The 14107-nt window shown below is 38.2% G+C and overlaps 1 protein-coding gene across 1 annotated transcript in view; it reads right to left on the reverse strand.

Annotated features, from left to right (window-relative positions):
- LOC110470436 (vitellogenin-1) overlaps positions 1–14107 on the reverse strand; it is a 42950-nt gene that overhangs the window by 26762 nt on the left and 2081 nt on the right. The window contains exons 4-13 of the mRNA XM_021530080.3: positions 12766–13017; positions 10474–10635; positions 9821–9972; positions 7032–7182; positions 6770–6927; positions 6504–6669; positions 5319–5441; positions 3519–3737; positions 1265–1482; positions 1088–1185 (exon numbers count right to left, since the gene is read on the reverse strand). Of these exons, the coding sequence (XP_021385755.2) occupies positions 1088–1185; positions 1265–1482; positions 3519–3737; positions 5319–5441; positions 6504–6669; positions 6770–6927; positions 7032–7182; positions 9821–9972; positions 10474–10635; positions 12766–13017 (1699 nt within the window). The remainder of the gene's footprint in view (positions 1–1087; positions 1186–1264; positions 1483–3518; positions 3738–5318; positions 5442–6503; positions 6670–6769; positions 6928–7031; positions 7183–9820; positions 9973–10473; positions 10636–12765; positions 13018–14107) is intronic.

Here is a 14107-nt window from a genome sequence, read left to right on the forward strand (position 1 = left end):
CACATTAAATGGCCATGTAAAACCCACAAAACTGGGGCAAGACAACAATAAGATTTACAAAATTTATCCAAACCACACTCCTGTCTGCAAAAAGGAGGCAGCAGTACTTGCACACTCAGCGCTGTGGATTTCAGATTTTTCAGTCTATTAATATTGATTACTTTGAGAAGAATCTTAACAGATACCAGTGAATAACAAAATTTCTAAAAACATCCAGCTCCTGATAGATAAACAGCATGTGTAAGGAGACTGTGTTTGGAGCTATAATCTCCCAAGTCTACCAGCTACATATGCATAATCACTGAGGCTGTCATGGTCATTTACATAGAAGAGTTCCTTTAAAAAATCTACTGAGAAAAATAACATACATGGAAAATAGCAAAAGCTACAATGTGGCCCAGCGACACTGTCTTCTAATCTGCTCCTTCCCTACTTTAACTACATTATTATGTGCAACTCTAATGTAACTGGCCAGTCTCCAGATACCATACATGGATCTACTCATTCTAGTAAAGAATCTTGGTAGGAAGATGCAAGAAAAATCTTTAGACAATAACCTGATGTAGCTGTTTATGGGTGAAATGAATTGTCACATCTGAATGTTTTCATTTTTCTGTTTCACTGGGCACAATTGTTGGGGTGAAGAGTATTTAGCATCACATTTGGATGCAGCAGGAGTTGTAGGTGTTCAACACTGGTAGAAATTAATCCACTTCAGCAGTAATTTAGGTCCCTTCTGTTTGTTTGGTGCTGAACAATGGTATGAAATTGTTAAGCACCACTGAGAATACAGCATTTGATACAGGAGCATGTGCCTCCCTGACTAATGAAAACAGAGAGTTAGAGCCCCACAAGCCCTCTGGTAATTTCATGCTGGCAGTGTACAGTGCAAAACACACGGAGACATAAATACTCTTCAAATGGAGAGCCTGAGATTCTCATATTTTTTTCACTGAAGATAGGAAAACATGGAGGAACAAGATGCAGCCTAACAGCTGGCTAGGAGAATTGAACTCTCATATTGCACAATTTTTTCTCCCACATATTCACCAATGTATATTTCTCTATAAAATCTTCTGGATCTTACCTTTAAAGATGCTGAAGCGGAAAACTTTGCTGAACTGATATCCAGATCTGTCAAACTTGGGAGTTAGTGCTCTGACAGCCATTCTGCATGCAGAAGCTCTGAAAAAGTTTGGTGAGCGCATTAACATTTCAATTAGTTTGCAACAATTGTTTCTGCTAGGAAAGGAATTTTCCTTACATCACTTGAAGATCTGGAGCTGTGCTTCTACCCAGGGCCCTCAAGTGAGAGTAGATGAAACTTGCCACTTGCATGCTAGGTTCCTTCAGCACAGCATCAGCTAATGTCATCACAATTGGAAGGCCCGGCTTGGTTTCAAGTAAAACTGCTGCAGCCAACATTCGGATTCGAGGATGAATTTTTTGATTCAGGAAAATCTCAAGGGTAATAGCCTGGACCTGAAAATAATAGATATATCCAGTTTTACTGTATGTTTGATATGTTGCTAATAACCACCCAACACCAGTGAATGATCTGTTTCATCACTAGCACAGTAAAATTTGGATTATTTAATTATTATGGCAACTCTGTTTGTTGTTTCTTAGTCCAAGGGCTGGAAGGGGCATTATGGTAATGTGGTCTGACTTCCTACACAATCACAGCCAAGGAACTTCACTGGATACTTCTACATCAAGTCTTTTATCCTTTTTTGAGCTATCCCACTCCAGGTAAAAGAGATTTCATGAATCAATTACATACCAGAGAAGTAATTTCAGTAATCACTTATCCCTATGCATAAAGGTACAACTTATTTCTAATGTGATCTTCTGGAGTACTTTCTGCTAAATAACAGAATAAAAATGAAACAAAGCAAACCTAATTTATTACTGGAAATCTCTATGCAATATAGGCAGCTTAAACCAAAATCTAATGCAATAAAAGTAATTTCCTTATTAGTACTTGTGGCTGACATGTTTGCCCTCAGCAATATTCACTACCAAGACCAGTTTTGTACTGGAACCTTTGCAGTTTCCATAGGGGCACAGGAGCCATTGGCCCCAAGTTTCAAATGGATGTGGATGATGTGCTCCTGTTCTGGCAAACCTGCACAGCCCTGTCCTACCTGGGAGAGGGCACATCCATGAGCTGTAATGAAGAGAGACCCAGGAAACTTCAGCAAACTTTAGAAAAAACATTGAATGGTTTTATGAATTTCAATATATTGATTATCAAATGCCACTGTAGACAAGGTGACAAGGATGAAGTAGGCCCAAATGAGGCTTTTAAACAATAAAAAACTCCATAAATTAAGTATGTTTAATCCAAATATGGGTGTGTACCTAGCTGCAAACCAGGCATTGAATTGTGTTTTGAACAATAAAAAAAGTAGTCACAATCATTAGCTTGTTCAAGATTGATTTTCTCCTAAGAAAATGCACAGAAAATGAAACTGAGTGGTCTGGGGCACCTGTGGAAAGTCGGGGCAAAGAGCAATCAGAGATGCAGTGTTGCTCTCAAACACCAAATTGGCTTTTTCTTCCCCAGAAAATACTTTAACTTCTACACTTGGAATTCTCTCCATTCCCTCCCTTGTATTTCCCCATCCAGCTCCTGCACACCACTAAATTGTTTCTTTATTCTTTTGGTTAAAAGCATACCCTGGCTCACTATTGTCTGTGGATCAATATAGGCACTCAAACTGGGAGGCGCATGCAAAAAAGGAGTATAATGGAAACACTGATACTGATTAGTAGGTGAATAGTCAATTAAAGCTTTTATTTTACTTTTTATATTAAGAATTATATGAAGCAAGAAATTTCAACATCAGGAAAAAAATCTTTAAAAGCTTGAAAAGGTTTCCTTTTAAAAGCATATTGCTTCAAAGTGAAAACAATTGTAAAGTGATGTCTGTGGTACACAAGAGTATGCTGGTGTAGGCATTGTATGTGAGATCTAATAATTATCTCAGTCAGGGACAAAAGTCACATTTAGTAAATGCTCTGTTTATGACTTAAGCCCACACAATGTCTGTAAATTTGTAATTAGGATGCAAACCCCTGGTATCTATTTACAATAAAATCTGGTCTTGAATTACAATTAGATGTGACACTCAGTATTAAATGTCAATTCTCTGAAAACCTTGTTTTGTGGTTCTCTCACATACCAAAGGTGAAGTAGTACTAACGACATTTGGGTCAATAATTTAGTTTTCTGTCTCATGTCCTTGGAAATGAAATGTTTGCAATGGAAATACTGATTTGTCTTCAACAACAATGAATGTATCCTTTTAACGGGATTTTTTTGTTGCAGTTTGAAATACTAGAGGTTAATGTCAAAAGAAATAAGACATGCCTACCAAGGAACAGCTAAGTTTTTTTTTTAAATAATGTTATCTTTGGAAAAAAAAATCTGTTTTCCCCTCATCACCCATTATGTATTGGCAGCCTTGTAAGTGGAAGTCACAAGGGCAAAGGAAGCAGCTTTGTTTTCTTACCATTTTGGGGTCTTTTAGGCCAATGTTTTTCAGGGCCATGACAGCAGTCACATGGACCCTGAGTGGCAAATCCAAGGCACCAGCTGCATATCCTGGCAAAAACTTCTTGATGTGCTTGATGCTGGCTGGATGTCCTACATTCCCAAGGGCTTTCAAAGCCAGGGAAATTTCTTCTGTGCTAGACTTGCTCAATGCCTCCCCTGCAAAGCCATGAAGAAGCTGAAAAATGAAAACAAATCTGTTGAGTTCAATTCCAGCTCTTATCTATATTCCATCCAGCAGCCTGTTCTGGGGTTCAAGTTCCATAATTTCAGTTTGTTCAATTCATTTATTTTAAATATTTTAATTCTTATTTTTCCTCATGAATAGAACATTTTATTCATAGAACAAGTGTAGCTGCAATGAACACCTTCTCACTATACCTTAAACTTACCAAGTAAGATTTTTAAAGGAAAAAATAACAGCTTGGACCTAGTGCCCACTGCCTTTCTCGGTAAGTTGGGAACCCTGAAATAATGCTGCTTGGGCATCTCTCTCATGGTTGAAGAGACAGATATATATATATATATATACAGATACAGTTCAACCTTCAGACCCTTAAAAGAGATTCCTGAAGGTATAGATAGTGGTGGTGCCCTTAACCAGCTATGACAGCCTCTTTTCAGTGTGGATTAATAGATGGAAAATGAGATCTCTGCCAACAACTAGGTAATTTTACAGCCTTCACTGTAAGCAACTGGATCACACTTCCATTAGTATAGCAAGATTAGAAGTAGTTGACTGAAGGCTGAATAAGAGCAAAGAACTAAATCCTAATAGATAACAGTTTAAATTGATATAGATAACAGTTTTAATTGATAAAAAATGGTTCTAAGAAAAGCAACTGAGATGTTAGAGAATAATTTCAATACAGATTCTGTACTTTAAAATAACACATTTGAGATCCCTTGATGGTGCAGAAACAGGCTAGTTGATATTACTAATCAAATGAAGGGACTCTGGAAAAGCATTGAATAAGCCTAAACAATCATTTGCTTTGGGAAAGAATTTTCATTCTCTGACACAAGGCTTCTCAGATTTAATTAGTTCAAGAGCATTGGTGGCAATTGTAACACGGGAGACAAATACAGGAATGTTGGCCATGCCTATGTGCTACAGTAAAAACATCATGTCAGGCACACAGTGTAATTGGAACACCCTGCTCTCACTGGGGATTGTGGATTGACGGGTGCCAAAGACTAAACACATATTTCTCTTTCCCTCCCTGTTACTGGCTGAGTGGCTGGCCTCATAAAACATGACATGCATTTTTAGAACTGGGAAATGCTATTTAATGACTACTCAAAGTGTTTTTAGGCCTGCTGATTAAAAGCATTGTAGAACAGGAAGGGTGTTACTACTGTTATAACAACCTTATAGCCTATATTGATGACTGGGTTCTGCTTCTTGCTAGGATACATTAATTCTGACAAAAACCTGGGCTTTTTTATCACTTAGTTAATTTATAAATATACATAATACCTATATTTAAAGTATTTTCGAGCAGTGTCACGGGACTTCATTAATAATTGGCAACAAAGCACTCAGAGACACTTAGATAGAAAGTGTTATGAATTGTTTGCTTCTTCCCCTCACTCTCTTTCGTGTGTTAATCTAAAGATAAAAATGCTGTATTTAACCAACTGGGGTTCCTTTCCCCAAAGGAAGCACTGTAGTGAGGCGAAATACAGCTTTCTGAATAATGAAGAAAGAACTCAAAGCTTAATTTTTCTTTTAAATGATAAATAACCCTGTGGTTACCTGGAGACATTCGGAGCAGGAGTCTGCTGAGGAGCAGTGCTTGTGGCACAGGGACGCGAAGCTGAGGTGGCAAACCTTCCCAAGCACGGAGCTTGAGCGGGGGCAATGCTTCTTTACAATGAGCTGTGGAGAAGGCAGTTGTTTGTTACTACCATTAATGAAGAGAAACAGTATTGAAAAATATGTTTCTGCCCAGTGAAAGACAAAACCAGGATTTTGGGTTTTTTTTTGTTAGATTTTCAGTTAATCTGCGAGTAGTACTCTATTTGACATTGTAATTGTAAAGTAATACCAAGTAACATCTGGAAGGCAGATCTGTTTCTTTTGCAGTGTTTTCCATTTAAATTTGGCATAGCATATAATCCAAAGGGAAGAAATCACCCTTTCATGGAATGGAAAAATGCACACTATTTAAGAAACATTCATCATATTTTGTGATTGCCTCAACTATAGGTGAATTTGAGATTTGTTGTGAATGGACCTCACTACTTGGCAGACAGGAACAACTTTTATAAATGTAGGTGCTGACAGAAGGCACCTGCCCACTGGTTTCTTGTGTGGGAAGAGAGCACCACCACACAATAACAGTTGGGTTATCAGGGCTTTCACTGGGGGAAAAAACTCTAGTCTGAGGTTCACTGTCTACCTAGGGTAGGCAGAGACAAGTTCTTTCATCTGAGACTGGGATTAAAGCCTGTGTAAACAGAAAAAATTGCAAAAATTATTAGACTTCCTCCTATATGCCCTTCACATTGACATAATTCCCTTGGTTTTGACAGATCTCAAATTCATAGCCATCCTTCTAGGACAATTAGGACAAATATAAGTGGATATAACAAATATGTGTTTCTTGCTCCTTTCTCTTTGTAGACAGTCAGAGATCTAATCTGATGTAACTATAAAGTACATTTGGAAAAAGAGAGACTAGAAGCCACAGTTTGCAGCAATAACCTCTGTCCCTAAGGGGTATTTTAGTCTTTATTTCCTGTTTCATTCCAGGCTAATTTTTGCCCTTTTGATTTGCATTCTCCTCCCCTTAAGACACAAAAGAAACAAAGCCCTTTCAACCTCGCTAGAGGATATAAAACCTCTATCTTTTCAAAGTCTTTGCTACCTTGTCAAAATAATAAATACAACAGATGCTAGAACCAGCAGAGTGGTTTGAGAGGGTTTTGAGCATCCTACCGTTGCTTCCTCCATCACAGCCTGGGTTGGAGTGCTGGAGTGCAGAGCCACGAGCAGTGTCTGAGTCACTTCCCAGCTGCTGAGCTCCTGCCTTTCCATTTTGTGCCGAAGGAACCTGAGTGCTCGGTGACTGGCCACTGCAGGAATTATATCCAAAATGTGGCGCCTGCAATGGGAAAGGCAAGCAGCATTTTCCAAGTCTGCCTCTGAACACAGGCATTCCAGAGGGTCTCCAGCAGAAGCAGCACCTCCTTTATGGCCTGTACCTGTAAGCTGGCCGACTGGAGAATCGCTTCCACACTGCTTCGTAATTCTCCTCGTTTGCTGCACGGAAGAGGTGCAGAAGCTTGAGAGCTTTGGCTGGTGCATCACTGGGAAGCTGGTCAGAGGTGGCCTCTACTAATTCTTGCAGGCTTTCCTCTATCTGCAGAAAGACGAAAATGCAGGAAGGAAGCTCACATGCATAATTTCCCACATGCAGGTATTTAAATCTCCAACAAAAAAATCTGTACAGTGGCTAGCTTTTACCTGGCTTTCCACATCTTTTATTTTGAATAAGTGAACAGGAAGCTGAAGCAATTCACTGCCAAACTGATACTGAAGAGATCCACGACTCTGGTACTCTTTTGGTGGGACCTCTGCCCTCTGCTTCTGCACATCAGTCAAAGCAAGTTTCTGCCTGGAATGGAGAACCCCAGGAAGAAAACATCACAAGATGCAGGGTACAAACTAAAAAACCCCAAACAACCCAGTAACTCTGCTTCCCCATATGGCAATGCGACTACAAAAGGTTTTGTTATTGGGGGAATTTACAGACAGATGCATTTGGACATGCTGCTCAGAACCATACTCTGAGAAGGTGTGCACTTGCACACCAGGGCTCGGAGCAGAGCCAGCCTTTGCCTTCCTTTGGGAATAACTGGGCTAGAGAATTTATGGAAGAAGAGGGAGGTGAGAGGATGTGGATTGAAGAATACCACAGGAAGTACTTGTTGTGTCTTAAAGAGTAAACTATGGACTCTAGAAAAACAGAGATGGGAAACTTGCTCTGAAATTATAATTTAATTTAAACATTTTAAGAAGTTAATAAAACCTGTTATGTGTCTGTGTCTCTCCTGGAAGCTTCAAATGGAGTTGAAAGTTTTTAGATACAATAAGAAATGCTACAATCTTTTTACTTGAACAATTACAATTCCCTCCCCATTTTGTTTGGTAAGCTGAATATCCTGGGGACTACAGAAGAAGGTTCTCATGAAGCTTTAAATTGGATTTTAAAAGAAAAGGGCCACATAAATTCAGGATTAGTCTTTGGGAAAGTGCTCAACCTTTTGAAAACTTTTAAAGAAGTAACAAACCTTCATCATTTGTTATGAAGAATAACTCCAATGAGAGACTGTCTTTGTAAATATTTGCTATCTTTTTACATTTTCAGCCAAAGAGAAGCAGCCTATCCTACCAATTATGTTTAAAATGGGTCATTTAGGACACTATAATAAAGTTAGGTATTTGTACTGAATAACTGAAAACATTCCAAAAGCAATATTGCTGTACTCCAGTCTCTCAAAATCTCTGTAGAAAATTGGTGTGTTTATTTTGGAATCTCTGTGATCTTCTGTATCATTTCTATTCACTCCTTCCATATGGATTGCAGAGAACTGCTGCAGAAAAATAGCATATAACTGCTTTACAGACAAGCCACTGGAATTTGAATAGAAACTGCTACAGAATCAATGAAGATTTTTTCTCTCTTGAAATTTTATACAATATTATTGAAAGGGCATTTGGGTCACAAAGTAGAACATCAGGTACACTTGGGCAGATTTAACTCCCTCTCTCAAATCATGATGCATCTATTATGTCTTCATTTTCATTGCTTTGGGAAGAGATATATCTGCCTAGAATAGAAGGGAGAATGCTGTATTCTGAAGAGAAGAGAAAATGAATGCTAAAGATAGGATTAAAATGGTGAAACTGTAGTAAAACCTCTCTTGGCCTTGAAAGGTGCTCTGCAAGAGTCTTATACTGAGCAGGTCTGAAAACAGCTCCAAGTGCCTTGATAGGTTACTTATTTTTGACAGAGAATGCATTGTGGAAATAACTTCTGAAGACTTGAGTGAGATAGTCACATCTTCCCAACTATCCTATATTTGTCCTCTTCATGTGGGTAATGATAAAAATGCAGAGGAAATGGGAAAAGTAAAGGTACTACCCCTTCTGAGAGCTGAGAAAGACCTTACTGAAGACAACATCTATAGGCTGCAGAAGGAGAGTGTAAAGCACCATAAGTCCATTGTCTCCAGACTAATGCTGACTCACAAAAACCTATAAATTCATAAAACTACTGCAGTTGTGTCTATCTACACCTTGATTGCATAAGATAGTAAAGTCACTTTCACTTTTTTTGGTTTAGTTTTGTTTGATTAGTCAAATTGAATCTGTTCATTTTATATATGAAGTTAATCAGTGAGTTACTGACACAAACTTTCTGATGCTGCTGTTTCCAATAGATACTTGCAGAAGCTAATGAAGCAATGAAGATTACAGCAGCTGTAGAGTGAGATTAAAAAACACCTTCTGCACTGTGACATTCATGCACTGTGACACTCCTTTCAGTAGGGCACTCCTATTTACAGAGTCCATAATTAAATAACTGATAATTTTTTCAGTAAATGAATTTGATAGATGAAAAATTTCATACTGAAAGTTTGAGCTAGGGGCACAATTTCATAGACAACCACATTCATGTTTTGCCCCAAATTTCTTTAAGAAATACGCAAAATTTGCTGCGAGAAAGCAAATGCATTTAACATGTCCTGTACCCAATTGTTTTGCAATAAAACCCAATTTCCTATCAAGAAACAGTTTTGATGGGAGATTTGCAAGCTGCCATGGTATTTAGGAATCCAAAGTCCTATCTAGGTTTCTTGTGAATCAGTCTCCAAGGATCTCTTACTGCATTATTATTTTCCAGGGAACTCTCTTTCCTGAGTAACTGTCTTTCAAAATATTTTACTTCAAATATATTAGTTCACAATTTCTCAGATGGAATTACATTTGTTTTGGCTTTTATGGCATAAATCAAATATCCCTGAGAAATAAAATAGTCAAGTCCTGCCAAGTTTAGCTAACAAAAGGTGGATAGTGATGTGCATGTTTCAGATTTACAACTAACAATCAAGGTTGTTTTTATGAGCTGTTTGGGATTTTATGTAATTAAATACTGCCAAACAATGGGCTGTGGAAATAAAGGATTTATTTCACTTATAGACCTTCACTCAGATTACTGGGTTGCTGAATTAAAGGAATATGTACAGTACCTTGCTTCTACAAGAGCATTTCCTCCTGTTATCTCATTGAAGAGTGCAAACTGGTGGATTTCCTCGACATCAGCTTGTGTAATTACAGCTTCACTACGTGTATATTTAATTTTGTAATTGTAAGTAGCAGTTGCACGGGAATTCTTGTTCCTCTTTATAATATAAAAAAACAAAGAAAATAAAAAGTAATTGAACTTTGAAATTCTGTGACTAGAGGCTATTACATCACCCACTTCAACTCATTTGTTTTCCAAGGCTGTTTTGTTCATTGGCCATAAGAGCAATCAATGTGAATTCTGTGCATGAGAGAGGTCAGGCACGCTGCCTGTCTCCATTACTTTTACTGCTAAGAAGTATTAGCTGCTTTTTCCTTTTCCCAAATCTAAGTAATTGGTCATTGCCTCGAGAAGCAGACACATTTTTCTGAGGAGAGCAGCTGCATAAACCATGCAATTTTTTATTTCAAAGACAGGATTATAATAAAATTCAGCAGTACCTGTCTTGAACAGCAGAAAGAAAATATTGACAACTAGATACTGCAGATCTGATTTTCCCCTCATTTTTAGTATTTCAAATTAAGAGATTGTATGAATATCAAATGGTGTTCTTCATAAGAATTTAAAATACTTATACATAATACCACTCTGATTTACCTGCTGGCAGGTCTTACATGGATGAGTGTATGCTGAACCTGTGACAAATTGAACTTTCTCTTCACAGCTGTCCAGGTCCTTGGACTTGGTCACATAGACTAGGTTTGCTCTCTTGTTTTCTTGAATTGCATATGTTGTGTTACAAATACCTCCAATCCCAGCCTGGCAAAAATTAGAACAGGATCAGAGAAGGTCACTATTATGCAAAGCTTCACATTACAACATGAAATTTTCTGTTTAATTCTGCATTTTCAAAATTAATAGTAGAAATGAATGCTTTATTTTTCCTTCTACTCTTCAGAAGCAAAATTGCAATGATCATTACTTTCATCTCTTTTTTACAAGTAGTTTTCAGTAAGCCAAATCAGGGTTACATGGAGAACTAGTTCTCCCCAAAGTTTCACTTGGAGCCTCAGGAAAGGGGAGTAATAATTTTCAGTTAGAGCTGTTGATTATGAAATATATTTTGAGAAAATACTAATAAAAAAAGTGTCAAAATAATTTGATCAGTCAGAATGAAATTTAACAGCAAAGTATTTTAGAGTTGGAGATGTCATTCTGTCCTCAAAACTTACTTTATCAGAGAGTTTACAAATGCCTATGGAACAGGCCTTGCAATATCTATCACAATATGACCAGCAAAAATTATAAAAAACATCAGGAGAACTGACTTTTGATTGTGAGTTTTCTTGAGGTCACAGTTTTAGCTGAGCTTTTCAATAATATTTTGAGCATATACATTTATAAGAGTTTTTAAGTCTCCTCAGTCAGTGAGATTTTTGTAGAGGAGAAATGCTTGATGGCATTTTAGGAGGAAGAGTTATTCTCCTGATTTTTAATTATTGTTATTAATAGCATAGCTGGTGCAGAGACCAGCTCTGGGCTTTGTGAGAGCAGAGGAATGGTCACATGGTGTTTAGGAAGCAAGATGTACTCACTTCAGCTTAACAGAATTCCCTGAGACACTGTGTCCTTGGTAAAGGCTGGAAATAGGTATTGCTCAAGCTTTCTGGAATTCTTGCACTCTGCAAATACAGGTGTGGGTCTCTGCACACTGCAGGGTGTGGTGGAGACATCCAGACTTTAAATGGGAATGTCCAGCCCAGAGAGTTCAGTGGGATGAAGCAGACTCCTGCCTAGCTGAACTTCATGGCTGTGTGCAGTTTATGGCTAGCTCAGATACCCTGAACCCACAGGATGGGATGTACACTTTTCCCAGGTTGTCTTTTAAACTTCTCTGCAGACCAGATTTTGGGACTAATAATGTTTATCTTCCTTTGCAGAATGACTCAAGTTTGTCAAGCATGGGTGCCAAAACTCATTAATCAGTTGCTGTCTGAGAAAAGCAAAGAAAACTTGGAAATTATTCCAGAAGGTGAAGTCACATCTATTGCCTAGTGGTAAGAGTAGAACATATTGCTAACTGAATTAGAAAGAATTAAGATGTGAAACTACATATGAGAAAATAGTGTTGCAGAATATCCAACAACACCGCTGAATTTTTATGTGCTGAAAACAGTGTGCAAAAAATTAAATCATCTAGTTCCTTTCCCAGAAACAACTCTACTTACATAGAAATAAATTTAAAAAAATTAGTTACTCTGGTCTATAGTTTCAATAAAAATAGTATGAAAGTAAGATAATTTCAATGTTTTTACCGATCTCTGAATTGAATGTAGCCTAATCAATGCAAATATGGTTTCACAAAAACTAAACACATTGCAATTTCTATGGTGAATAGCAATATCAGATGATTGACCTTGACTAATATATTAAAATTTGAAAAACAGTAGAAATTCCAACAGAGCATCAACTGTAACTGTCAAAGCCGTTATGGTAATGTTATGACATATATACTATTTTCTTCCTAAAAAGAGGAGATAGAAGAGATTAAGGTATATATGATTGGTAGAAAAAGTCAAATTACTGTTATTTTGACTTTAATATTAAACTGTATTTTCAAGCATGTTTTATACAGTGTTCACATTTTATGTAGGCTTCATCTTTCACAGTTTACTTTCTCTGGAATCACAGGCCAGATTTTCTAAGCGTTTGATTCTGCAAATGTATTTTTTGAAATACTTTCAACAACCAATTTAACGATATGCTCTGTTGTTGTCCTGTTTAAGTATCAACTAAATGTTGTCCTGTATGGGACTTAATCATGATTTCTCAAGCTTAGGTCTTCCTCTAAGTAAAGTTTATGTCAAGGATGAATTCAGAAAATGCGGCAGAAGACTCTGAAGTGAAAGTTGATTTATTTACAAAGGCACTACAATTACCAAAACTCACCTCCTGTAGACTGTATGAATTCTGCATCTTCTTTATGCTCAGCTCCAGCACGTTCAGAATCCCTCTGTAGATGTTCAGACCATCCTCCGAGACAGAATCAGGAGCCATGATGTTCCCAACGTGGCCATTGCTGTACTCAAACTTGATGGGGTTGCTGAGCTGCCCGGTGAGGACCTGGGTCAGCTTCAGCGACCGAGAGAACGAGCTCGTGGGCCAGACACCATTGTACTCCACGGCTTCGATCGAGTGAACCTACAACAAAGGGGGAATAAAACTCCTCTTTCAGGTTTTTACCCCAGTTAAATTTTTTTCAATACACATAAGCATCTAGAGCTTTAATCACATCAAAAATAAGCTTTTAAATAACACAAAGCTTCTTCAAAAGGGAAACGTAGACATTGTCATTTAGCACAACTTATGTCGATATACATATTTCTGTATATAAAAGGAAAGAGAGCACTGCAAATGGCTGATATTTCCACAGCCCCTGCACTCTGTTCTGTTTCATGGACAATCCATATTGCCAAAGGTTGACTTGTGCAAAGAAATGAGCCAGAGAAGAGCCACATGCAGCAGGTTGCTACCCAAAAGTAGCATGGAAGATCTGCAGGAAATTGCAGGAGAAAGTTAATGTTGCATAAAGCATCATTAACTCCTGTTGTGAACTCTTGTCATTTCCTTCACTGGGGTCACAGAGAGCAGGCAGCAATCTGAAACTAATAAACACATGGCCTCTAGGCCAGCCAGACATGCAGAATTAGTTTGAGAAGTGGACAGCAGGTTACAGAAATTGTCCTTCCCTACACGTTTTGCTGTGGAACAAGGGCTGAGGCACTGGCTCCAACCCCACCCTGCACTTCACACTCCAGCCTCAACATGGGGCACATCCAAACAAGTAGAAAGTTGTGCTAAACTATGCATAACTTGAAAAATTCCTACCCCAGGGAACGGGCATGTTTAGCTTAGTTTCTCAGAGGACCCTTCTCTTCTATATATTTTGACAATTTAAGGAGATTTTTCTCTGACACCTCAGGCTGGGGATGTGGTGCAAGACACAGATTAATTTCTCAAAAAGCCACACAAACTAACTCCTCATACAGCAAATCGCTGGAGACTGCACTTTCATATTTATTTTTGTTATTGTTGGTGGAGATCACTGCCAACCCCAGTAACTGAAGCTTACAGGGAAGGCTGTTAGAGAGTAAATCCCTCATGCTGCCTCTTGGACATGCTTCTGGCATATTGCATACAGGCAGGTTTGGGACTTCTCTGCAGGGTCAGGCAGAGGTAGTTTTCCCCAGCCCTTGGGGCCCACACAGGACTTAGGCTGTCTGCTTGGTTT

The sequence above is a fragment of the Lonchura striata genome, chromosome 9, assembly GCF_046129695.1.
Source record: "Lonchura striata isolate bLonStr1 chromosome 9, bLonStr1.mat, whole genome shotgun sequence".
NCBI classification, from domain to species: domain Eukaryota; kingdom Metazoa; phylum Chordata; class Aves; order Passeriformes; family Estrildidae; genus Lonchura; species Lonchura striata.